We start from the raw sequence: 27,065 nt of genomic DNA on the forward strand, positions 1-27,065 counted from the left end.
GGGTGGGTTGCGGGTCGGTGTGGACTTGTTGGGCCGAAGGGCCTGTTTCCACACTAAGTCTAATCTAATCTAGAACTCCTTGGATCAGTATTTATTGTGGAAAAGGATACGGAAGATATAGAATGTAGGGAAATAGGTGGTGACATCTTGCAAAATGTCCATATTACAGAGGTGGTGGTGCTGGATGTCTTGAAACACACAAAGGTGGATAAATCCCCAGGACCTGATCAGGTGTACCCGAGAACTCTGTGGGAAACTAAAGAAATGATTGCTGGGCCTCTTGCTGAGATATTTGTGCCATCGATAGGCACAAGTGAGGTGCCGGAAGACTAACGTGTTGCCACTGTTTAAGAAAGGTAGTAAGGACAAACCAGGGAACTATAGACCAGTGAGCCTGATGTCAGTAGTGGGCAATTTGCTAGAGGGAATCCGGAGGTATAGGGTGTACATGTATTTGGAAAGGCAAGGACTGATTAGGGATAATCAACATGGCTTTGTGCATGGGAAATCAATGTCTCACAAATTTGATTTAAGTTTTTTTGAAGTAACAAAGAGGATTGATGAAGGCAGAGCGGTAGAGGTGATCTATATGGACTTCAGTAAGGCGTTCGACAAGGTTTACCATTGGAGACTGGTTAGCAAGGTTAGACCTCACGGAATACAGGGAGAACTCGCCATTTGATACAGAACTAGCTCAAAGGTAGAAGCCAGAGGGTGGTGGTGGAGGGTTGTTTTTCAGACTGGAGGCCTCTGACCAGTGGAGTGCCACAAGGATCAGTGCTGGGTCCTCTACTTTTTGTCATTAACATAAATGATTTAGATGTGAGCATAAGAGGTACCGTTAGTAAATTTGCTGATGACACCAAAATTGGAGGTGTAGTGGACAGCAAAGAAAATTATCTCAGATTACAACAGGATCTTGACCAGATGGGCCAATGGGCTGTGAAGTGGCAGATGGAGTTTAATTCAGATAAATGCGAGGTGCTGCATTTTGGGAAAGCATATCTTTAAAGTCTGGTTGAAGATTTGTAGCTCGGGTGTCCGTTGTTGTGGTTCTGTTCGCCGAGCTGGAAGTTTTTGCTGCAAACGTTTCGTTCCCTGGCTAGGGAACATCATCAGTGCTATTGGAGCCTCCTGTGAAGCGCTGCTTTGATGTTTCTTCCAGTATTTATAGTGGTTTGAAGCGGCAAGAACAAACCACTATAAATACCGGAAGAAACATCAAAGCAGTGCTTCACAGGAGGCTCCAATAGCACTGATGATGTTCCCTAGCCAGGGAACGAAATGTTTGCAGCAAAAACTTCCAGCTCGGCGAACAGAACCACAACAAAGCATATCTTATCAGGAATTATACACTTAATGGTAAGGGCCTAGGGAGTGTTGCTGAACAAAGAGACATTGGAGTGCAGGTTCATAGCTCCTTGAAAGTGGAGTCGCAGGTAGATAGGATAGTAAAGAAGCGCTTTGGTATGCTTTCTTTTATTGGTCAGTGTATTGAATACAGGAGTTGGGAAGTCATGTTGCGGCTGTACAGGATATTGGTTAGGCCATTTTTGGAATATTGCGTGCAATTCTGGTCTCCTTACTATCGGAAAAATATTGTGAAACATGGAAGGGTTCAAATAAGATTTACAAGGATGTTGCCAGGGTTGGAGGATTTGAGCTGAACTGGCTGGGGCTGATTTCCCTGGAGCGTCTGAGGTTGAGGGGTGACCTTATTGAGGTTTACAAAATTATGAGGGGCATGGATAGGATAAATAGACAAAGTCTTTTCCCTAGGGTCAGGGAGTTCAGAACTAGAGGGCATAGGTTTAGTGCGAGAGGGGAAAGATATAAAAGAGACCTAAGGGGCAATTTTTTTTTTTACACAGAGGGTGGTATGTGTATGGATTGAGTTGCCAGAGGAAGTGGTGGAGGCTGGTACAATTATAACATTTAAAAGACAACTGGATGGGTATATGAATAGGAAGGGTTTGGAGGGATATGGGCCGGCTGCTGGCAGGTGGGATTAGATTGGGTTGGGATATCTGATCGGCCTGGACGAGTTGGACTGAAGGGTCTGTTTCCATGCTGTACATCTCTGACTCCATAACTACCACATTCATTGAATTATTAAAAAAAATACAACTTGGAGTGGTGGAATTCTGTAAGATCCCCAAGGATCCCCAAATTCTTCCTCGCCCTCAAAATTAAATTAGGGTCAAAAATAGAGTTCTGCTGTAACGTGCATTTCAGTAACACGACTGACAAATTGGGGGACTCTTTCTAAAGCACAAACACTTAAAACATGGCTGTTATGCCACTACATCACCAGGACCTCTGAATGCTGTTTCTAAAGTGTGATTGGTGTGTAACACAGGGTAGCATAGGAACTACAGAATATCGACAGACTGAAGGACTGAGTGACCTACTCTGGAGTGATATGGCTAATAAATTCATATGCATGCACCTAATACAGTTGCTTTATTCATGAAGGAAATTTCACAAGAATTATTTCCAAAACTTGTTCATTTTTATTTATGGAAAGAAATGTACAGAAATGACATGAGACACCACTTGAATTTAAAAATAAAATACAACAAGCACATAAAACTCTTGCAGCCTAATTTAAAGGAAGTTTATTTTATATATGTATATAAAAAAAGTCTCAGTTCAGCTTGAAGAAAATGTAGCCGGTATAAAGAAAAACAAATAAAGCAGTAAACTGCAGCCCACAAGCCAAGCACTTTTCACCAAACTCCTAGAGAACAAGAGGTTGCACACTTGTGTTAAACATCTGCCCAATTTGCAGTGAATGCTGGTAAACAAGGGGAGCAACCTTCATTACGAGGTTCTTGCTGCTAATTACTGCCTCAGCCTTTTGTGAGTTGATGTAAGATGTGGAGCTACCTTTGCCCTTTCTGGCCATTTGCAGCTATAGCCAGTTTCATTACATTAAAGGATGCGGACTAGTACAACAGCTCTATTCATAGCTTCAGCACAGTTCATCTTCATTTGTGATTTTATCCATCTCAATCAGGTGCGATTGTGGGAACTCAACAGTATCTGGCTGGGTGTAAGCCTTCATAAAACAGCTCTATCCAAGAACCTTGCAAAGAGGCCAGCCCAAATGATAAGCACAGTTGAGCAACTGCAGCATTGGTAGTGTAGGAGTAATGTGAAGTAACCATTTTTATACCAATGGGCACTGCAAGTCTAAGTTTTAAAACTAGGAATGAGAGAAGAAAGGTAAAGAAAGAACATAGACACAGTTTCAGATTCAGCCTCAGTTTGGGGCAAATGAACACTTTCTGCACCAGTTTCTAGTCAAGAGCAAAATGGAGGAAAAGGTCAATCTGTTGCCATTGTATTTTGGGTTGACAACATGGCGCACGCTGAAGGACAGCTCTGTCCAAATCACTAGCTAGTTACAACCCTACCACGGTCATGCTGGTTAAAGAGAAAAAGACAACATTCAACATTGAAACTGGCATCCAGCCTTGAGAGAGAGAGTTACCATAAAACACATTTATTTTTGCATCAAGCACAGATTTGGTCATTTTTGACAGTAGGCTACCAGAAAATATCAGCTGCTAGCTAATACTTGTCAAAAGTGACACAAACTAAGGATACATTGATGTGTATTTTAAAGAAAAATGTCATAGGTCTTTTGTGGTTGTAAGGCTATCCCAGTCATTCCAGCTGACATTAAGAAATATGGTCTGTTACTTGCATAGCTAACATTTAGCCAGAATACAGTAAAAGAGACGGCAATGCTACATTTCTGGTTAGGCCTGCTCCAATTAAATACTCTGGTTCAATCCTTGACTTGTTCAGGTTATTGTGGCGTAAAAGAGACTCTACTCTCTGGGTATCTATTATTCTGTAACTAGCCCCAAAAATGAGAATTAGGAATGAAACAGGACAGCCTGTGGCTGAATAACATCGACTGAGTGAGAAGATGAACCATAGAGATCCCAATCAATGTTGTGTTATTTGGACAGGGGATGGCAATCAGCTTTCCTTGGTCTAGGGAAAAGGAACATTTGCCCAGATTCCAAGTCCTGGTCACTGTCTAGACACTCCTAGTTGGCAAGCATGGATTGAAATGAGAAAAGAATCAAACTCAGATGGGGTATAGACAGGTCCCTGCAATATATCTTCCACTGTAGCTCATTCAAAGAGCAAATCTATTGCACGGTAATAATAATTACAATAATGAAATAATTACATTAAAATAATTATAATTATGTAAAAGTAGAGCCCAGAAAGTGTGACACCATTTGTCACCCAACTTCAGAGACCACAGAACAGGGAAAAGGGTAGAACATCAATTTAAAAAAAACTTAAGCAAACAAAACAAAAATGAACAAACTCCTTTTTAATTTTTGCCCTTCACATTTACAAACTCTTTAGAAACAATTAAATCACATCAGCTAGCTTCTAAAGTTTGACCATCTTAAGACTTCTAACAAAGCTAAAGGCAGTAAGATAACCATAATGATCTTTCAGTAAACCAACTAAACTTGCAAACCACAGTCCTTTACAATGATCCAATGTCACAGTAATCTAATATGCTGAAAGTGCATTTGCTCAAAAAAATGGCTGATTCCTTGTATAGGCAGACATCTGAATGGTTATACAGCTCCAGTGAACTTCTAAGTCTTTGCAGAGAAGCTGTTAAGTGTTAGATATGTTTTTGTTTCCATCTTGGATTTTTCAATCCACATCTTGGATAGTGAACTTCTGTTTGTCCAACTGTCCAAAACGTCATATCAAGCTTTGTAACATTTCACCGTTTTGCCCTCCCAACAAAATGTTCAAAGGCCACAAAACTTGCTCAACTTAGCATGTGACTGGCAAGAAACAATGGCCCAAACTCTGAGTTAAACCCTTCAGCAAAGCTGTAATCACTGGATTACCAGAATGATGCTTCTTTTTCTCTCCATCTCAAATTGCATCTCCCTCATTTTCCTGAAGTACTCAATGTTGGCCATCGGTTTCACAGGAACTATTTACCCAGTACATGTAATGTAAATGAATGTCAACAAGCTAATTGACAACTGAACATATGCATCCCCAACTGGACAGTGGTTAAGTGTGAGAACCATGACCAATTTCTTTCCCTGCTTTAGCATCACGCCATTGAATTCTGAATCAGATGGGATTAGCTCAGTCAGCACCTAATGCAAGTCCAGCCGGAGACTTTTCTCGAGATGTTTGGCTCATGTTGCAGACACAGTGAAGAGAAGTATATTTGAGGTAAACCTAAATCTCTGCAGCAAACAAAAATAATCCAAAAGGTTCAGCAATAAGTGCCCTTTTCCTCAGTCAGGTTCTCATATTTTTGCGGATTGTGACTTGAGCAACCAACAAAGCAGAAAGTTTTCCAAACTTCACATCTGTTCTGCTTTCCGAGAGGCTATCAGCAGTGCTTCGTTATGCAGACAATTCAAATATTGAATAATTGAACAGAATTTGCCAAGTTTTAGGGAAGGGAGCTGAAGTTTGATAAAACTTCATCCAACATTTAAATATTGAGGACAAACTAATTTTTTTCAAAATTAGAAAAAAATCAGATGAACCAAAGTACAAAAATGTAAACACTCTGCAGGATCATCAATATTTAGCAAGGTTTGGGAACAGTGTTTTAAAGCTGTATTTGAGACTGGCCTGGCTGCCTAGTTTAATCTGCACACTGGGATCTCCAGACAGAGGAGCTGGGATCCGACTGGTTTCACACATCTTAATTAAGGATTTTTGAGAAGGCAACTGTAATAACTCTTGCAAGAGAGCTCAATCTAATTGAGCTTTATTTGTGCTGTATAAGTCATTGTGTAAGGAGAGTACATGTAATTTAAGGGATTTAAGAAGTTCTAAGTATGGTTAATTTTAAAAATAAATAGATTTATATATCTCTCTATATATATATATATGATAAAAGTGGTATCTGCACTGTAGAGCTCCCTTAGCTGGGTTATACACTTATTTAAAAGACACAAAATAACTACACAATTCTCCTAACCAAGGTATTAAATAGACCAAAATCTACATCACACTCCTCCTTCAGGGCACAACTAAACTAGGGGCTTAAGGCCAAGTGAGCAGAACTCAATGTTTGTTGCCCTTACTCAAGCCACACAGTAATGGTTATAACTTGTAATTCTTTAATTATATTTAGATTGTTAGAGCCATCTTTAACCAGAGCAGGCTCACCAACTCACACACATTTGCAGTGGATAAAGTGGCCATTCAAATCAGCCATAAAAACGTGGTCAGAAGTCAACTTTTTGTTTTAAAATACATGAAACAATGCAGTTTAAAAGAACCATGGCTTCTCAAATGATTATCGAAGCCAATGTATTAAAAGAAGCTGGAATTGAAAAATCAGAACAGTATAACAGATCTCACTCTTGAGAAGAGGCCAAAAAAATCAAGGCTGTCAATTATAGAGTTTTTTTTCAAAAAGTCCTGTCATACAAGTAACCTTTTGGGGAATAGTTACAGGAGCAAAGGGGCAAATTTTGCATTAGACTATTTTGGGGCAAATCACAAATTACAATCAATTAACAAAAAAAAACCATTTCACAGGGTCACCTGTAACAATGGAAAAAATGATCACATTAAGCAAATCATTCTGACCTCTTTCATTCTGTGAGTAAAACAGTATGTTCTTTGTTTCCAATGAGCATTTCCAAATGATTTTAATGTGAAGTCGTAGTTTTGATCTGATGTACCCACACTGCACCCACTATATTCATTTGACATGGACAACTAACTGAAGACTGACCATCAGCAGGAGAATGATACTACTGTACTGCACTCAAGGCTAACTAAATAACAGGCCATGGCTGTCAAGGGCACAAAGAAACTCAGGTGCTGATGCTTTGAGTTCAGTGCTGACTATTACAGCATCACTATGCATGCTTGAAAATTACAGTGCACTACAATGTGTGGAGATCAAATGACTAGAAACAGGACCTTTGGTGATTTTAACCCTGACATTTCACACAGAAGCACCATTACGATAGTGATGGTATTGTACTGCATATTTAGATCACTTCCTGGTCTTGTGGCAGCTGTGAATGCACAACCCAATCAATGCTATGTTCATGACGTTTGTCTATAACATATATACACAAACTATTGCTGATCACTCTGAAAAATTAGTGCTGTAACATTTACAGACAATACAGAGAAACACACCCTCCCCATCACCACCACAGAACAGCTTTGTTAATATTAGGGGAAAATAATCTTCTTAATAATGACAGAACGCCTTGGACATATGTGAACATAAACTGATTCTACTTAACCAACAAGCAAATAAAGAGCATGGGAGACCACAGTGCTTTCTTTCTTTATCTTCAGTTTGCTGCATTGTAAAGGCTGACTCTCTCTTTCTTTCTTTCTCTCTCTCTCTCTCTCTCTCCAAACATCAAGTCCATCTCCAGGGAACCTGTGAAGAGGAGAAACTCAAATGAATATTAATACTGTTCATAATATTACAAGAGAAAACTGACCAGTGAAGCCAGTTTGTTTTAACTGCATGCCTATATTTTCAACAATGACATAAAAGCAGACACTGGTGGTTCAATGTATAAACAGCAAGTACTGGAGAAGCTCAACAGGTCTGGCAACATCATGTCAGTGAAACTGTTACTATTACGAGTCCAATAGGGTTCTTTTTCCCGAACACAAAGATTAAACTAACTGTTTATCTTTCGGCAGTTTTCCCAATATTTTTGATTGTATTTACAGCCACGACGATAAGATATGAGCTTCTCAACTCTATTCTCCTGCCTCTTCCCATAACCTTCGATCTCCTTACCTATCTCTGGCTTAAAAACATCCAATTACTTGGCCTTCACAGCAAACTACAGCAATGAATTCCACAGATACACCATTCTCTGACTGAAAAAATTCCTCATCTCAGTTCTAAAGGACTATTTCTTCAACCTGAGGCTGTGCCTTGGGGTCCTAGTCTCTCCTACAGTTGGAAACATTTGCTCACTTTCACTCTATCCAGGCCCCTCAGTTTTCTCTAAATTTCAAAAAAAATCCCTCCTTGCTCTACCAAGTACAGACTCAGCTCTCAACTATTTCTCATATGACAAGCACTTCAATGCCAGGATCATTCCTGTGAATTTCTTCTGTGCCCCCTGTAACACCAGCACATCCATCCTTAGACATGGGATCCAAAACTACTTAAAATTTTCCTAATACAATCTGACCAGAGCCTTATATAGCCTCAATAGCACATATTCTTGCATTCTAGCCCTCTTGAAATGAATGCTAACATTGCACGTACATTCCTAATTGCTAAATGAACTTATATGCTGCAAGGTTTGTTGCTCAGGTTGAGGTTTAGGGTGTAGGTTTGCTCGCTGAGCTGTAGGTTTGATATCCAGACATTTCATTACCTGACTAGGTAACATCAGTGGCGACCTCCTAGTGAAGCTATGAATGTTTGAGAAAACAGGTACACCTGCCAAAATGTCTCCAATACAAACCGCAGGCTTCATTTGGAGGTTGCCACTGATGTTACCTAGCCAGTGAATGAAACGTCTGGATATCAAACCTACAGCTCAGCGAGCAAACCTACACCCTGAACCTATATGCTGATTTTAAAAGAATCCTAAACTAGGATCTCTAAGTCCCTTTTAACTTTCTGACTAACATCATTGGCTGCAAAACACTTTGGGACTTCCTCAGTACATAAAAAAAACACCATGTAAAATGTACAATTTTCTTCTCTTGCCTCTACTGCACTCAAAGAAAAATGAACATTACAGCACAGGAACAGACCCTCTGACCCACCAAGACTGCACCAACACACCCTTTCTAAACTAAAAAGGGTTTGACTCTACACAGTCCATAACCCTCTATTTCCTGCCTATGCATGTAAATGCAAAGCCTCTTAAACGTGACTATTATATTTGCTTCTACGACCTCCTCCTCCAGCACAATCCAGGCACTTAGCACCTTCTGTGTAAAACAACAGGTCTCTCCCATCACCTTTAAACTTACCCTTTTTACCTTCAATTTACATCCCCTAGTTATTGACATTGCTACCCTGGGTAAAAGACTCTGATTATCCATTCTCTTATTGAAAACTTCTATCAGATCATCCCTCAACCTGCAATGTTCAAATGAAAACAAATCAAGTTTGCCCAATCTCTCCTTATAGCTAATACCTTCCAAACCAGGCAACATCCTTGTAAACTATTCTGTACCCTCTCCACATCTTTCTGATAGTGTGTTGGTCAAATGTAACCTAAGTAAAGGTCTATACAGCTGCAAAATGACGTGCCAAGTTTTATACTCTATGCCCCAACTGATGAAGGCAAGAATGCCATATGCCTTCTTGACTACCTTATTTACTTGTGCTGCCACTTTCAGCGAACTGTGGACCTTCATGCCTTGATCTCTTTGTATGTTAATGCTACTAAGGGTTCTGCCATTTAATGTATACTTTCATACGGCATTAGATATTCCAAAATGCACCACTTCATATTTGTCCGGATTAAATTCAATTTGCCATTTCTCTGCCCAAGCCTCTAGCCTAGCTTTATCCTGTTGTATCCTCTGGCAATCTTCCTTCACTATCTGCAGTTCCTCTAATCTTTTTGGTATCACAAACTGATTAGACCCCTTATACTTGCCTCCAAATCAGTTATATATATTACGAACAACTAGAGTTCCAGTCGTGATCCCTGCGGAACAGAACTGGCCACAGATCTCCAGTCAGAAAAGCACCATTTCACCACTACTCACCGTTTTCTATGATCAAACCTATTCTGTATCCGTCTTACCAATGGATCCTACGCGACTTCACCTTTTGTATCAGCCTGCCATAAGGGACCTTATCGAAGGGCTTGCTAAGGTCCATGTAGATAACATCCATTATCCTGCACTCAATGAGTTCTGGCTAATCCTCTGGCCTCTCTGTGACTAAACAGGATGCAAAGATTTCAGACAAGGCCTCTCAATTTCCTCACCTGCTTCCATCAGTATTCTGGGATAGATCCCATCAAATCCTGGGACTTTCTACCTTAATGCTTTTCAAAATACCCAACACCTTTTTATATTGACATTCTCTACAGTTATCAACGTAACACTCTCTAAGACTCACCATCCACAATGTCCTTCCTCTTAGTGACCACCAATGCAAAGCATCTGTTAAGATGCTCACCCATTTCCTCCAGCTCCAACATACTATGCTTTCCCTAGCTACCCTCTTGCTCCTTAAAATGTCTCGAGGTTCCTTTAATCCTCTTTACTAAGGACATTTCATGCCACCTTTTAGCCCTTCTAAACCCTTGTTTGAGTCCTCTCTTAATTTCTTTACATTCTTCAAGGGCTTGGTTTGTCTTCAGTTTCCTAAATCTTATGTATGCCTCCTTTTTTCTTTTTAGCTAAGCTCTTAATTTCTCGTTATCCAAGGTTTCCAAAGCTTATGTTCACCATTATAGCTGTAATATTCTTTCTAAACAGTAAGACTCCTTTCGCCCCAATCTCATAAATTGAGATGTTTTTCCATTTGGTCTATGGCTAAATGGAGTATTACAGTGGAATACTGCACAAGATCTATCAAACTCTCTTCATTCACAAACATATTCTCTTCATTTTCATGGGAACATGGTCGTCCTGAATTCTGATCAACTGGTCTTCAGATGATTCCCACATGCCAGATGTGGATTTAAACAGCTGCCCCCAATCTACATGTCTATGTTGTGGTAACATCGCGCCCCCCCACCACTGTTTAGCACTTTCGCCCAAGGACTAATACTCAAACATTAATCATTTAAAACCTAAAGAATTACGGTCACTGTGCACAAAATAGTACCTCACCGAAACTTCAATCATACCAGGTCTAGTATGGTCTCTTCCCTAGTTGGATTATTTACATATTGCTTCAAAAGGCCTCTTGGACACACCTAACAAATTCCCCTCTATCTGAGCCCTTAGAACCAAGGGAGTCCCAGTCAATTTAGGGGAAATTTGTTTTTACATTTTTCTGTAATCTATCCACATACCGGTTTCTCTATTTCCTGCTGGCTGCTGGGAAGCCTGCAGTACAGTCCCATCAAAGTGACTGCACCCTTCCTATTCCTGGCTTCTACCCATATGGCCTTGCTGAATGAACCCTCCAGTGTGTCCTCCCTCACTATAGCTGTAATATTCTTTCTAAACAGTAAGACTCCTTTCGCCCCAATCTCATAAATTGAGATGTTTTTCCATTTGGCCTATGGAATACTGCACAAGATCTATCAAACTCTCTTCATTCACGAACATATTTAAGGTGGTAGTGTCTATACATGCACATTACCATTTTAAATGAGAAAAGGCACAGAACTTGATTTGAAACAGATTGTAATACTGAAACCTACAATACAATTGTCAATTCATTGACACTAGGACTGTATAAGTTTCCCCGTTCCACAGCAGTATTTTGAATCATGCCCACTGCTACAAACAATTATATTTTAAAATAGCCTCCGTTTCAGGGCTTGGCATCACAGGGCACAAATCATTCTTTCACAGGATGTGGTTGTCACCGACAAGGTCAGAACTTTCTATTCATGCTTAACTATCCTCATGAAGGTAGTGGTGATTTGCTGATTTGAACATCTATACAATAAGATGTTACAGGTCTTCAGCTACACAATATATATATATATATATGAAAATGATTATTTCCATAAAACTAGCAAAGATTTCTACAATTTTCAGTGTGAACTAATAAACTAACATTCATTAGTGATCCAAGTCTCTACTGTCAGCATAACGTCACGGTGGATTTATTATGATCCCCCTCACTCATTTTCTCCTCTCAGATTGTGCACAATCCTGACCTAGATTAGGGAGATAATCGACTCCCAATTCAGCATCGAAGTCAGCTTTTAAAATATCATAATTTGAGTTGGGATTTCTAGTGACCAATTTCTTTAAGTGCCTCCTAATGTTTATGCCCCTAAATTTGGCATTTTTAGCCCAGTAACTGACAAATCCTCACCTTTTGGAATTGGAATTGCAATGGCACCAATGAGCTTTCCTTCAGCTGTAAACCCATATAAAGAGGGGGGACAAAATGACTTGAGATTACTTTTACTTCACTCACTAACCTTGATTAATTCCCAGTTCTGCAATGATAATCTTTTAATCAAAGACATTGTTATTGTTCAAAACACAACCATTCATGTGAACCTAAATCCTTGCCCCATTGTTCAACACCTAGAGCTTTTATGTGGATCTAATTCCTCCTGACTGAAGGAGCTCAATACAGTGAGCATCTGACAGACTGCCTGGACTCTGACTATAACTGGGATGCCTGAGCATCAAAATACAAAGAATTTCATTTGTCATATTTCACTGTTAACAAAAATCAATAACGGCCAAACTCTATTCATTAAACACTGTCAAATTTTATTTTTCTTGAACTAAAAACAAATTTGATATAAATCAGGTGAAGTCAGAAGTGACTCTAATCAGGCAAAAAAAATCAAGTAAAAATAACATCAACTATCTCCCAAAAGACAGTGTTAAAACACATGGAGTACACTATATCATCTCCTTACCTATCAATCGTCACTCTGCCTCCCACAGACAGCAACGCACTAGCCTTTTCTTTCGATATACCTGCGTAGGAAGGATGCTCCCTGTGCTAAAAAGAATTGCGGCATACTAACGTTTCCAAGCTTTTACCTAATTTTGGGATTCACTTTTGGGGGCTTTTATTGGTGTAAATCCAGAGATTCATTGACAAGAGTCGAAGAATAGGATGCAGGAAAAGCACAGCCGGTCAGGCAGCATCCGAGGAGCTGCACTGTCGACGTTTCATAAGCTCTTCATCAGCCTGACCAGCACCACACCCTTCGACTCTGATCTCCAGCATCCGCAATCCTCACTTTCTCCTAGTTTATTGACAAAAGTCTGGGAAAACTAACTTCACTAACTGCCATGACTGCTACACAAACAAATCTGTTGCATAAAGTGTAACACTCAAGCATGATTCAGTAGTTACAAATGTTGTACTTTCAAGACAGCACTACTGCCACATTATGAGTAACAGGATTTTGTGTGAAATTAATGACTTAGTTACAGACTGATTTGACTTACAGTTCAGTAGACTTGAACCTTAGTATCACTGTCACCTGCTTTCTCCCTTCGCTGATACTTTCAGAGCTTTGTCCTTATAAGTGAACAAAGAAAACAGTTATACAAAACATGATAGAAAGCAAATAAACACAGCTCACAGCCTGTTCCCAAAAAAAATACTTCCTTCATATTCGGATTAATTTTGGTTTAATTATAAAAGCTACTGTTTCCCAATGGGTTGAATCAGGATATTCCATAAAATATTTGCACAGCAATAACTTAGGAGGGCATAGTCTTCACAACAAATTGCTCTTTTTGGTGCTGGTTTGCTGCTATGAGCAGAGAATGGAATACTTTTGGCACATGCCACACCATCGATATGAGAAGAAACAGTGTCCTCTGCCTACAGTTTGTTCATCTACTCCTCAGGATAGCATAACTTAGTAATTTGTCACATATTCATCACAGCAAAGGAGGCCTCTCGGCCCATCAATCCTTGCTAAGTCTCTGTAGAGGAATGTGATCTGTCTCATTTTCCTGCACAGTCCTCTGAATTTATTCTCATCAAGTGTCCCTCCAATTTCATTTTTAACTCATTAACTGTTTCTGCTTTCATCACCCTTACAGGCAGCAAAATATTCACATTCATCCTGCATCTCTTAGTGCAAGGATCAGGTATTGAAGGTTTGGCTATCAGCTACTTTGAAGCGGTTTCCTCTTTCTTTGGCTCATTTATTAAATCTTTCATAATGTAGTGCAAGGGTACAACATTTTCCCTCAGTCTTTGCTCAAAGTAGAACAATGCCTGTTTCTCTAACATCATCCACATTAATATATCCTGGAAATAGATTTATGCCAATGGGTGGCCACTATGGAGTAATGGTTTTCTTTGAGATTAATACAATTTATTATTGTTCATTCTTGAGATAGGGGCATCAATTCCAATACTATCACTTTTGTACATACAGAGAAGAAACTGCCTTCCAATGTACTTTCAACTGCACTTCCAGAATCCTAAAAGTCAGACCATCAGCACTCCATTCATCACTATATTTCTGTAGCTATTAATCTGGAATTGTTATTCTCACCTGCCCTCAAATCCAAAGGATACATCCTTGAATGGATATGGTGCCCAACGTATTAAGCTATACTTGACTGGATTGCAATATTCCACAGCTGCATGGTGCTGTATCTTTCAAAACTGTGCATTCCTTCAAGTTGTTCATGGAATGCAAAGATAACCCCCCAACCTCTCCTGAACAAATACCTTTGTTTACTCAACACCACCTTCTGTCTTCTGAGCCATCACCTCCAAAAACAAGCTCATTAATTTCTTTTAAATCACTCAGGTAAAATTTTCCTTTTCACTGCCTGTGTGACTTCCCTCCTTTCCCCTACCTTCTGGGATCAAACTTCCTCTAAAAGGATCCAATCCCATACCTCCCCATCCTAATTTTAAATTTTCATCATTCTCTAAATTACCTCCCGTTATGCCCTCTCATGCTCCCTCACTCTTATTTCCATTTAACTGCTAATACTTTCTAGCCCCCACTTTAGCTAATCAGGTTAAATGCTCTCTTGCCCCTCAGGTACGTTTACTCTTCTGTTCAGTTATCACCCATTCCTCAAGAGTAAACCCCCAATCTTTTACCATGGCAAAGAATCATACTGTTTCCAGTCGCCACACTTCACAAATCCTTCTCCCATCTTTGCCTAGAACTCCACTTCTGATTTTCTCCAAAAAGCTTCTGTCCTTGTCCAAGAATTAAAACAGCTCCTAGCAAAGACACAAATGACACCTGACATGTCTGTGGTAATCCATCTTTCCTTGACCTTCTCTGCCTGTGACTTGGACATGGTTGAGCACAACATTCTCCAATGCTTCTCCACTCTCATTCAGCTGGATAGCACTACACTCATCACTGGATGTTCACCTGCAATGGTTTCTTCTTCCACTCCTGCACAATTACCTCTGGTTTGTCAAAGGGATTATTGTTGGCTTCCTCCCATTTCTCATCTATAAGCTTCTCCATGTAACATTAATCAAAAACATTCAAGGTTCCACATCTACACTCTCAAATCATTCATCACCATACTACATTCGACTGTTTGTTCAATTTCAAGAACTGGATGAACTGGTAACACCAAAGCCATTGCCTGAGGCTGTTTCCACAACTCGTTTCTTTGCCAACTCCATCCTTCTCCTTGGCAACTGTCTGAGGTTGAAACAGTCTGTTCACAACTTTGATGTCATACTGACCCCAAGCTGAGCATCTGACAATACAACCATGCCACCACAAAGACCGTCACCTTCGTAAAACACTGTCCTACTCATGCCCTATCTCACATATACCTTTTGTTATCTTAAGGTAGTGCTAATTCCACCACACTCTTGATCAGGCTTCCACCATTTAACTTACAATAAATTTGAAGTCATCCAAAATTCTGTGGGTCATTTACTAACACACACTAACTCCCAACCACACATCACACCTGCCCTTGCTGACCTACAATATGTCCAGATAAAACTGTGCTTAGAATTAATACCCTATTATTGTTTTCAAACACTTCTATGGCCTCTCCACTCCGTATTATATTAAAGTCCAGGTCACAACTTTCAGAAATCTCTGTACTCCTCTCATTCTGGCCTTTTGTGCATCTTGATTTTAATCACGCCTCCCACTGTTGGCTGTGCCAACACCAACAATGAAGGGCTTATGCCCGAAACGTCGATTCTCCTGCTCCTCGGATGCTGCCTGACCTGCTGGGCATTTCCAGCACCACTCTCAATAATGACAACATATTGTCAATGTACCTTTCCTTGGACTTTATTACTCTTGGCACTTGATCCCAGGATTTCACTGCAGTATTGTGTCAATAGTAGTGTCCTAGCCCAAACATCTTAAGCTGTGCCATCAATGACCACTCCATCATAAAGTCAGAAGGAGCAATGTTTGTTGATGATTACATAATGTTCAGCACCATTTGTGCAATGCAAGTGCCTATGATTAATCATGGCCAACAAGAGAGAACCTAACCGTCTTTCCTTGATGGCATTATCAAACTGAATTCTTCACTGAAAATATCCTGGAAGATTACCACTATCCATAACTGGAACAGCCTTATGAATGTTATAAGTGCTATAAGAACAAGTCAGAGACTAAGAATACTGAGGTGGATAACTTGCTTCCTGTTGGTCCACAAGGCACAAGTTGTGTGTGTGATAGAGGGTATTCTATTTGGTTGAATGGGTGCAACTCCAACACGATCAACATCATGTAGGGCAAGGTAGAACACTTTACTGGCATCCCATCCACCACCTTCAAAATTTATTCCCTTAACCCAAGTGACAGCAGCATACACCGCCAAAGATACACTGCAGAAACTCACCAATATTCCACGAACAGCACCATTAAAACCCTCGACCTCTGCCACCTAGAACACATGGGAGCACAACCAATTGCATGTTCCTCTCCAAGCCACCCATCATCCAGGCTTGAAAATAAACTATCATTCCTTCACCTCACTGGATCAAAATCCTGCAATACCTCCTGCTTTTTTGAATGAATTTATGCACAAATATTTATATCATGTTTACTAGATTGATATCAGAATGACTGGGTTGCCTTATGAGGATATCTTAGACAGGATTAGAAAGGGAATAGGGATAACCCTGGGAATTACTGACTAGTCAGTATTATGTTGGTGGTGGGCAAATTATTGGAGATGATATCGAGATACACAGAGATATCTTAGATCAGTTTTTAAAAATTGCAAATTATTTTTTTTAAAAAACAGATTTTCAATTTTGTTATGCAAAATCTAACTCCGGTTGGAGCTTAAAAACCCACCATGTTTTTGTGGAACATTAATCCGTAGGGAGCCATACTGTTGAATAAAAATTAGCACAAAGGCAGTGATTAATCACTGGAATAATTGTACATCACAGATGTCTTACAGTGACAAAGAGAGTTTACTGATAAATAATACCTTTCACATTCTCAGGACATCCCAATGAAGTGTAGTGCAGCACTGTCATTAATTATGCAACTTCTGCATAGCAATAAGTCATAAACAGCAAATAAACAAAATCATTAGATAATCTGTTTTTGATGTTGTTACTTGGAGAAATGTTGGTTACAATAACAGGAATCCTCCATGCTCCCCTTTAATCTCATTTATGGCTATGGCAGACACGGCACTGAGTTAACTTCACATTTGGAACAGCATCTTCAACAATGTCGCACTCCTGCACTAAAGTGTCAGGTCATCATAACTCATATGTTTACGGTACGTTTGCAGGAAGAAAGTGTTAAAAACATTACAGGATTCGTGGAGACAAGTCAGTTGCTATGCCAGGAATTGGGAGAATTGTTACATTAGTTTTAAAACAGTTGCAACTTGATTTCACCACAGAAGCATTCATAATGGTTTGGTCCTGTTTGTGAACGTAGAACAGTACAGTACAGGCCCTTTGGCCCTTGATGTTATGCTGACCTTTTATCCCACTCGAAGATCAAATTAACCTATATACCTTACATTTTACTATCATCCATGAGCCTATCCAAGAGTTGCTTAAATGTCCCTCATATATCTGACTCTTATCAATTCTGGCAGTGCATTCCATCATCCTGTGTAAAGAACTTATTTCCGACATCTCCCCTAAACCTTCCTCCAATCACCTTCAAATTATGCCCCCTTATGTTAGCCATTTTCACCCTGGGAAAATGGCTCTGGCTATCTATTCTATCTATGCTTCTCATTATCTTGTACACCTCTATCAAGTCACCTCTCATCCTTCTTCACTCCAGTGAGAAAAGCCCTAGCTTTCTAAATCTTTCTTCATAAGACGTGCCCTCCAGTCCAGGCAGCATCTTGGCAAATCTCCTCTGCACCCTCTCTAAAGCTTCCACATCCTTCCTACAACGAGGCGACCAGAACTGAACATAATATTCCAAGTGTAGTCTAACCAAAGCTTTATAGAGCTGCAGCACAACCTCACAGCTCTTAAACTCAATCCTCCTGCTAATGAAAGCAAACACACCATACACCTTCTTAACAACCATATCAACTTGGGTGGCAACTTTGAAGGATCTATGGACAGGGAAACCAAGATCCCTCTGTTCCTCCACACTCCCAAGAATCCTGCCTTTCACCCAGTAATTCAAAATGTATCACTTCATACTTTTCCAGGTTGAACTCCATCTACCACTTCTCAGCCCAGCTCTGCATCCTGTCAATTTCCAGTTGCAACCTAGAACAGCCTCCACACGATCCACAATTCCACCAACCTTCACATCATTGGCCAACTCACTATCCCACCCTTCCACTTCCTCATTCAAGTTATTTATATAAGAGCAGAGGTCCCAGAACAGATCCCTGCAGAACACCACTGGGCTGAATATTTCCCATCTACTACCACCCTCTGTCTTCTATGGGCCAGCCAATGCTGTATCCAGAAAGCAAAATTTCCCTATCTCCCATGCCTCCTTACTTTCTGAATGAGCCTACAATGGGGAACCTTATCAAATGTCTTGCTAAAATCCATATACACCACATCTACTGCTCTACCTTCAATGTATGTCGTCATATCCTCAAATAATTCAATAAGGCTTGTGAGACATGACCTGCCCCTCACAAAGCCATGCTGATCATCTCTAATCAAGCTATGCTTTTCCAAATAATATAAATTCTGTCTCTCAGAATTTGCCCACCAACAACATAATACTGACGGGTCTGTAATTCCCAGGGTTATCCCTACTCCCTTTCACGAACAAGGGAATAACACTAGCCACCCTCCAATCATCACGTACTACTTCAGTGGACAGTGCGAATGCAAAGATCAACACAAAAGGCACAACAATCCCTTCCTTTGCTTCTTGTAGTAACCTTGGGTATATCCTAGCTGGCCCAGGTGACTTATCGATCCTCAGTTTTCAAAATTTCCAGCATATCCTCATTCTTAATACCAGCCTGTTTCAAGCTGTCTTCACAAAAAAACAAGGTCCCTCTCACTACTGAATACTGAAGCAAAGTATTAAGGACCTCCCCTACCTCCTCAGACTCCAGGCACTAACCCTAATTGGCCCTACTCTCACTCTAGGCCATTCTCTTGCTCCTCACACAAGTGTAGAATACCTTGGGGTTTTCCTTAATCCTACCCACCAAGGCTTTTTCATACTCTCTTCTAGCTCTCCTAATTCCATTCTTCAGTTCTTTCCTGGCTACCTCGTAACTCTCTAGAGCCTTATTTGATCCTTGCTTCCTCAACCTGAAGCAAGGTCCCTTCTTCCTCTTGACTGGATGTTCCACAGATGTTCTTGTCATCCAAGGTTCCTTCACCCTTCCATCCCTTCCTTGCCTCAGTGGGACAAACCTATCCAGCACTCGCAGCAAGTGCTCCCTAAACAACCTCTACATTTCCTGCCTAAGAGCGTTGTCATTTCCTCTCCTCCAATTAAATACTTTCCCATACTGTCTGCTCTTATCCCTCTCCATGATTACAGTAAAGGTCAGATAGTTGTGATCATTATCACCAAAATGCCCTTCCACAGAGATCTGACACCTGAGCTGGTTCATTGTCAACAACCAAATCCAATATGGCCTCCCCTCTAAATGGCCTATCTACATACAGAGTTGAAAAGTGTGGTGCTGGAAAAGTGCAGCAGGCCAGGCATCATGCAAGAAGCAGGAGAATCAACATTTCGGGCATTAGCCCTTCTTCAGGAATGAGGCTGGTGTGCCAAGTGGGCTGAGATAAAAGGTTTGGGGGGGGGGGGGGGGGGGTGGAATTGAGGGAGGGGCACTGGGAATACAATAGGTAGAGGGTGGTGAGGGTGAGGGTGATAGGCCGGAGAGGGGGTGGGGCAGAGGTCAGGAAGATGATTGGAGGTCAAGAGGGGAGTGCTGAATCTGGGGGTTGGGACTGAGATAAGGTGGGAGATGGGGAAATGAGGAAGCTAGAGAAATTTACATTCATCCCGTGTGGTTGGAGGGTTCCTAGGCGGAAGATGAGGCGCACTTCCTCCAGGCGTCATGTGGCCAGTGTCTGGCGATGGAGGCGGCCAAGGACCTGCAGGTCCTTGGCGGAGTGGGAGGGGGAATTAAAGTGGTCAGTCACAGGGTGGTTGGTGCGGGTGTCCCAGAGGTGTTCCCTGAAACGTTCCGCACGTAGGCGGCCTGTCTCCCCAATGTAGAGGAGACCACATCGGGTGTAGCGGATACAGTAAATGATGTGGGTGTGGAGGTGCAGGTGAATTTGCGATGGATATGGAAGGATCCATTGGGGCCCAATGGATCCTTCTGCCTCCCAATCTGCACCTCCGTGTCCCTGTTGCTATTGGGAAGTCTATAGAAACTGCCCAATAATGTGACTGCTCCTTTCCGGTTTCTGACTTCCACCCATAATGACTCAGTAGAGAGTCAGAAGTGGTTTTTCCAGTTTTTGTTTTAGCATCCTAACCAACAAATTGTATGCCAAATTCCTCCTTTAACACAGATTAAATGCCATTTGTTAGGGACAAATTAAATTAAAACTAGGTTAAAGTTTTTAAAAAGTTAAAAAAAAAGAGAGTGACAGAAAACTATTTTAAACAAACTCAAGCACAGGTAGTCATCATTCCCTACAAACAAAAAGCAACATCAATGAGGCCCATAGACAGGACTGCAGCTAGGCTATATATTAACAACTATGTATAGCTTTGAAAGAACATTTCAAAGCAATGATTCAACACTTTGGTGACGAGATACAAATATCTGCAAACATAGAATTCTAGTTAAAACTGAGATCATACTGATGTTGATTTTAAAAGTTCTTACCTACCTTAATAATAATAAGGGCTGATCACTGAATTTACCATATTCAATCACAGTGCTAGCTAGATCCAACCCATGAGAAATAAATATGGGGCTAGATTTCCCTAGATCATAGCTGGATGACTACAAATATTGATGAGAAAATAAAGAAGAACAAAATAGACATATAGTATTAGTGTAGTTTGGTGTTTGATGGTTGGCATAGACATGGTGTTACATTGGTTAGGCCACTTTTGGAATACTGCTAGCAATTTTGGCCTTCTTCCTATCGGGATGTTGTGAAACCTGAAAGGATTCAGAAAAGATTTACAAGAATGTTGCTAGGGTTGGAGGATTTGAGCTATATTCAGAAGCTGAATGGGCTGGGGCTGTTTTCCCTGGAGCGTCAGAAGCTTATGGGGTGACCTTTATAGAGATTTACAAAATCGTGCAGGGCATGGATAGGACAAATAGACAAGGTCTTTTTTTCTGGGGTGGGGGGAGACAAGAATTAGAGGGCACAGGTTTAGGGTGGTGGGGGGAAAGATTTAAAAAGGTACCAAAGGGGCAACTTCTTTCTCCAGAGGGTGGTGAGTGTATGGAATGAGCTGCCAGAGGAAGTGGTGAAAGCTGGTACAATTACAACATTTAAAAAAGCATCTGGCATATGAATAGTAAATGTTGAGAGGAATATGGGCCAAGCACTGGCAAATGGGACTAGATTAGGTTAGGATATCTAGTCGGCATGGCCGAGTTGGATCGAAGGGTCTGCTTCTGTGCTGTACAACTCTATGACTCTATGGTGGGCCAAAAGACTTATTTCTATGCTGTATGACTATGATCCATAACAGCTTAAGGGCAAAATTCTTCTTGATGCCAAGAACCAGATGTTCTTCTCTTCTCACCGTAGTTTCTCACCTTCTTACCATTGCTCAAGCCACACCATTGAGGGGACAATTTCACCCAAAGAGAAGAAACAAACATCCAAAGATGATTCTGTCTCTGAAAATATGTAAAGTGAATTCACAATTTGTACCTGGTAAAAGATGAATGCAATATTAATGTCATACCTTGTGTTTTGCACATTTCATCGAGAAATTATCTTCATTTAGGAAACATTCTGGAAGAACAAATAAATGTGGGTCATCAACCATTCTGTGCTTTCAGTTATATTTTCACTAGCTAAAATTAATTTAAGCACAATTAATAAACAAACACTCCCTGAAACACCACTTGACGTTGATTCTGAACTCTGTTTTTTTTGTTGCAAACTTTTTTTTTTAAAAAGATCAACTTTATTCTCTTAGTTTTGTTTTTTTAAAACTGCTGCCCCAAAAATTGGGAGTAACTGTATAGCTTTTTCAAAGAGCTAACATATGAAATGGGTCAAATGGCCTCCTTTTATGATGCAAGATCCTATAATCTGGAACCGACAGCAAATGACAATGGTATTGCTTTCTATAACAATTAACACGTCAAACTCAATCTAAAAGCCAAAGACCAAGCCAAGTTATATGAATGCAAGGTTTTATGGAGTAATTACATTTTACACTCTCTTTAATTCAAGTTAATTGGTAAGGTCATGGAGGGAGAGTGTATGTGGTCTCACAGAAAAGGGAAAAAAACCTGAAACTGGCATGGTCAGCAAAGAGAAGACTGGGGGCCTCTACAAGTATTGAGTGGAACCTGATCGTTAGAATAGCCACAGATCAAAGAGACCTGTCACTATTAAGCAGAACGTCCAACTTTCTCTCATTCAGGAGGCTGGTCTGCCACACCAGCAAGTGTGCATTTCTTAAAAAATCCTTTCCAAATCAATGTATCGATTGTTTAAATGTTCATTTTTATCAATTATACTTTTAAATTTCCAAATAGCGGAACTAACCACTAAAACTTTATTTTTCCACAGTCGCAGGATCAGGGAAAGAAAGAAAAATTAGGCCCCAAGTCTGATCTGTAGAAAGGAGTACTGTCTGAGGCTGATCCAAGGAGTTGGGCTTAACTAACACAGACTTCAGTTCACTCTCTGGTGGCACACACTCCGAACTAAAGTCAGGTTTGGAAGTGGGTTGCCTTTCAGCCTGGATCTTCCTCCTCTCCCAGCTTGCTATATGGTTGTTTGCAGTGGCAGGCGGTAGGAGAACAACAACAGCCACCACTATCATGTTGATGTTCATTCAGGGAAACTGAGTAAGCTTCCCATACTGGCGATCATCTGTCTCTGCTGCTTTTAAAGCAAGGGGGAAAAGTAATAATACCACAGATTTTTGTAACAGGAGATGTCTTCAGAAGCTAAAGGTCAATACAGGATAATGGATCCATCAGCCAATGCATCACACACTCTATTGGCTGACAGATCCCATTAACCATTCACCAGCCCAGTGGGACAATGCAAAGTGTTTCGATACAGAATCAAGCACTCTGGCTGCGCTTTAATTGCTTTTTTTCCCCACTGAATCACCTTAGAGAATTTCACCCCCCACCTCCTTTCCCCTTTCTATTCTACTCCTAATCCATCCCCCTATCAAAAATAACGATTAATACAGACAATGAATTAAAAAATGTTTTATCAGCTTGACACTGAAATTTTAGTGCACTGCGATGGGGCTATGAAATGATTATGCTATGAATATTATAGTCAGCCACATGACTGCAAGGCTTATTGGGGCTGAGTCAATATTTTGACCATTCGGAAAGTACCAGTTTGTCACTGCTGATGGGACAATGGTGAGAATAATGCAGTGGGATGAATTAACAGCACTGCATAACATCATAAGCAAATGTCTTCCATATTGTGAGTTCAGTACAATTCTGCCTGAAGTATATTAGTACCAATACATAAAACTTGGCATCAATGACCCAGTAGTTCAGACTAGTCATCAACAGCTTATTGAACTTTACCAAATACTGCCTCAACTCCAAGTCAGTTCCACCAAATCTAATTTGAGTATTATTTAGAACAATAGAATAAATTATGGACAGCCCATTCCTGTTATTTTAAATGATCCCAGTGACACTAAAGGCCACTTTTATCCAGAAATTCAAACTGAGAAATTGTATTATTTAAATTTATAGAAATGCCAAAACAGTGACTGTAACACCAAAATTACCTAATTCATTTTATTGGCACACATGGCACTCATTCATCAAATGAAATCAGCAGCTTCCTTTCTAACACAAAGTATTACCATGGTGAGACTTTTACTTGCAGAGGACAAAATTGTTGAATTCAAGTACTTCGTCTCTAGTTATAGAACAATCACTAATCAAAAATAACTGAAGAGATACTCACTACTATCTACAGCACAGGCATAGTGGTACTTAAGGGGGCAGCCTTTAATGTAGCAGCCTAAAGTGGCACCGGTTTTCTCACACATGGAGCAGAGCTGCAGAAACAAGGTCAATGTCAGAAAGGCTGTTGCAAAATAGAAAACATTTCACAAAAATCAAAACAAATTTAAGCCAGGTAAAATCTTACAGGACAGCACAACTCGACTTCTTCAGTCAAAGCACCCATATTACTGATTCTTTGGAATTCATGGAATGCAAGGCAAGGCTTGATTCCATATATAGTCAAGGAGGGAAAAAAGGGATCTTATAAACTCTTAGTGCATGATTTCAGCTTGAGATGGAGGACAGGAAAAATTTCTGGCTGTAACAAGCTGCTCCTTTTTTGAAGTATTTTAGGTGTTGGAGATGATTTCCTTGAATTCCAGGAGCAGCAATTACTGTTTTACATGTTGTTGTATTGTTTTTTTTCTCTCCAAAAGTTCCAAAAATGTCAAACCAACAGCAGTTTTAAAAGGGAGAGGAACAGACAAAAGGAAGTACATGGTGAGATCAGTGGAGGAGGGAGGGAGGGAGGGAGAGTGAGTTGAGTGAGTGAGTGTGAGTGAAAGAAAGAAAGAAACAGACAGACACGGGGAGGGGGAGGGGGAGGGGGAGGGGGAGGACGGGGCAAGAGTGTGTAGGGCGAGGGGGGGCAAGAGAGAGAGGGATGGAAATTCACACTGCTAACTGACACAGTGAACCAGCACAGTTATGCCTCTGCAGTTGAATTCATGTATCATCGTTGGACATCAGAGTGCGTCTAGGAAAATTAACAAACAGTGAAATTAACAACTGATCTTGGAGGAACCTATTAGGGAGAGGTCACAGCACAGAAACAGATGGTGAATACTTTTAAGTTGGCCTTGCTGTAGGTCTGCAGTAGTGAGTAGAGTGGGTTCTTTCTTGATAGTATGTTTTATTGAGATAGATCTTTTAATTAAACTTAAAAATATAAGCTATAAATATTAATTTAGCCTGGAGCAGTGTTTTGTTGAGGAATAAGACGGTGCTGTTTTCTAGGTCTGCAGATTGGAAGACGCAAAAATGTCCCTTAGTAGAGTGATACCCTCTGCTTGTTGGATGTTGGAGTTTAGGGAGAGTATATGGGTTACTGAGGAGTATATCTGCAATGAATGCCATTAGTTCCAAATCCTATCAGATCGAATGGATTGGTTGGGCGACAGTTAGAGGCAGTGAGGAATTTACAAGACCAAGGGCATGTGATAGATGGCAGTTGTAGGAAGGGAGAAAAGCCACAGATACAGTCACATAGATGGTTTAATTCCAGGAAAGGTAAGAGATGTAGGCAGGAAGTGCAGGGGTCTCCTGTGGCTCTCCCCATTTCAAACAAGTATGCGGTTTTGGAAAATTTAGGGAATGATGGATTCTCAGGGGAATGCAGCACAAACAGCCAAGTTTCTGATATCGAAACTGGCTCTAATGCAGTTAGATTTGTTGGGTTCCAGGAGATTAATTGCATAAGGGGAATCTCTAGTCCGAGGCACGGACAGATGTTTCTGTAGCCAGCAGCGAAATATCAGAATGGTGTATTGCCTCCCTGGTGCAAGGATGTCTCAGAGAGGGTGCAGTACGTTCTCAAGGGGGACAGGGAGCAGCAGGAGGTCATTGTGCACACTGGAACCAGTGACATAGGAAGAGAAAAGGAGGAGATTCTGAAGGGAGAATATAGAGAGAGGCAGGAATTTAAAAAGGAGGTCCTTGAGAGTAGTAATATCTGGATTACTCCCAGTGCTACGGGCTAGTGAGGGTAGGAATAGGAGGATAGAGCAGATGAATGCATGGCTGAGGAGCTGGTGTATGGGAGAAGGATTCACATTTTTGGATCATTGGAATCTCTTCTGGGGTAGATAAGACCTGTACAAGGAGGGCAGACTGCACCTGAATTTGAAGTGGACTAATGTCTGACAGAGAGATTTGCTACAGCTGCTCAGAATGATTTAAACTATTAAGATGGGGGGTGGGACCTAGACAGATCGTGAGGAAAGAGATCAATCTGAGACTGATACAGTTGAGAAAAGCAGCAAGTCAAACAGGGCAGGCAGAAACAAAGCAGAGAACAAGGTAGGACTGATAAATTAAACTGCATTCATTTCAATGCAAGAGGCCTAACAGGGAAGGCAAATGAACTCAGGGCATGGTTAGGAACATGGGACTAGGATATCATAGCAATTACAGAAACGTGGCTCAGGGATGGACAGGACTGGCAGATTTATGTTCCAGGGCGCACACGCTACAGGAATGATAGACAGGGAGTCGAGAGGGGAGAGGGAGCAGCGTTTTTGATAAAGGATAGCATTACAGTTGCACTGAGGAAGGATATTCCTGGAAATACATCCAAGTTATTTGGGTGGAACTGAGAAATACGAAAGCGATGATCACCTTATTGAGATAGTATTATAGACCCTCTAACAGTCAGCGGGAAATTAAGAAACAAATCTGTAAGGAGATCTCAGTTATCCGTAAGAATATTGGAGTGGTTAGGGTAGGGGATTTTAACTTTCGAAACATATACTGGTTTAGATGGAGAGGAATTTGTTAAGTGTGTACAAGTAAATTTTATGATTTAATATGTGGATGCACCTGCTAGAGAAGTTGCAAAACTTGACCACTCTTGGGAAATAAGACATGGCAGGTGACTGAGCTGTCAGTGGGGGAGCACTTTGGGGCCAGCGACCATAATTCTATTCCTTTTAAAATAGTGATGGAAAAGGACTGACCAGATCGAATAGTTGAAGTTCTAAATTGGAGAAAGGCAAATTATGACTGTATTAGGCAAGAGCTTTCATTAGTTGACTGGGGGCAGATATTCACAGGTAAAGAGAGAGCTGGAAGATGGGAAG

At 40.7% G+C, this 27,065-nt stretch overlaps 1 protein-coding gene across 4 annotated transcripts in view; it reads right to left on the bottom strand.

The window, feature by feature from the left end:
- Positions 1–2,539: 2,539 nt before the first annotated feature.
- The window catches only part of LOC132827671 (uncharacterized), a 54,883-nt gene continuing 30,357 nt past the window's right edge, over positions 2,540–27,065 (bottom strand). For all 4 annotated transcript variants that reach the window (XM_060844310.1, XM_060844308.1, XM_060844309.1 and 1 more), the window contains exons 3-6: positions 24,167–24,260; positions 21,945–21,994; positions 13,102–13,174; positions 2,540–7,438 (exon numbers count right to left, since the gene is read on the bottom strand). In XM_060844310.1, coding sequence (XP_060700293.1) covers positions 13,133–13,174; positions 21,945–21,994; positions 24,167–24,260 — 186 coding nt within the window. In that variant the 3' untranslated portion in view covers positions 2,540–7,438; positions 13,102–13,132. The remainder of the gene's footprint in view (positions 7,439–13,101; positions 13,175–21,944; positions 21,995–24,166; positions 24,261–27,065) is intronic.

The sequence above is a fragment of the Hemiscyllium ocellatum genome, chromosome 25, assembly GCF_020745735.1.
Source record: "Hemiscyllium ocellatum isolate sHemOce1 chromosome 25, sHemOce1.pat.X.cur, whole genome shotgun sequence".
Classification (NCBI taxonomy): Eukaryota; Metazoa; Chordata; class Chondrichthyes; order Orectolobiformes; family Hemiscylliidae; genus Hemiscyllium; species Hemiscyllium ocellatum.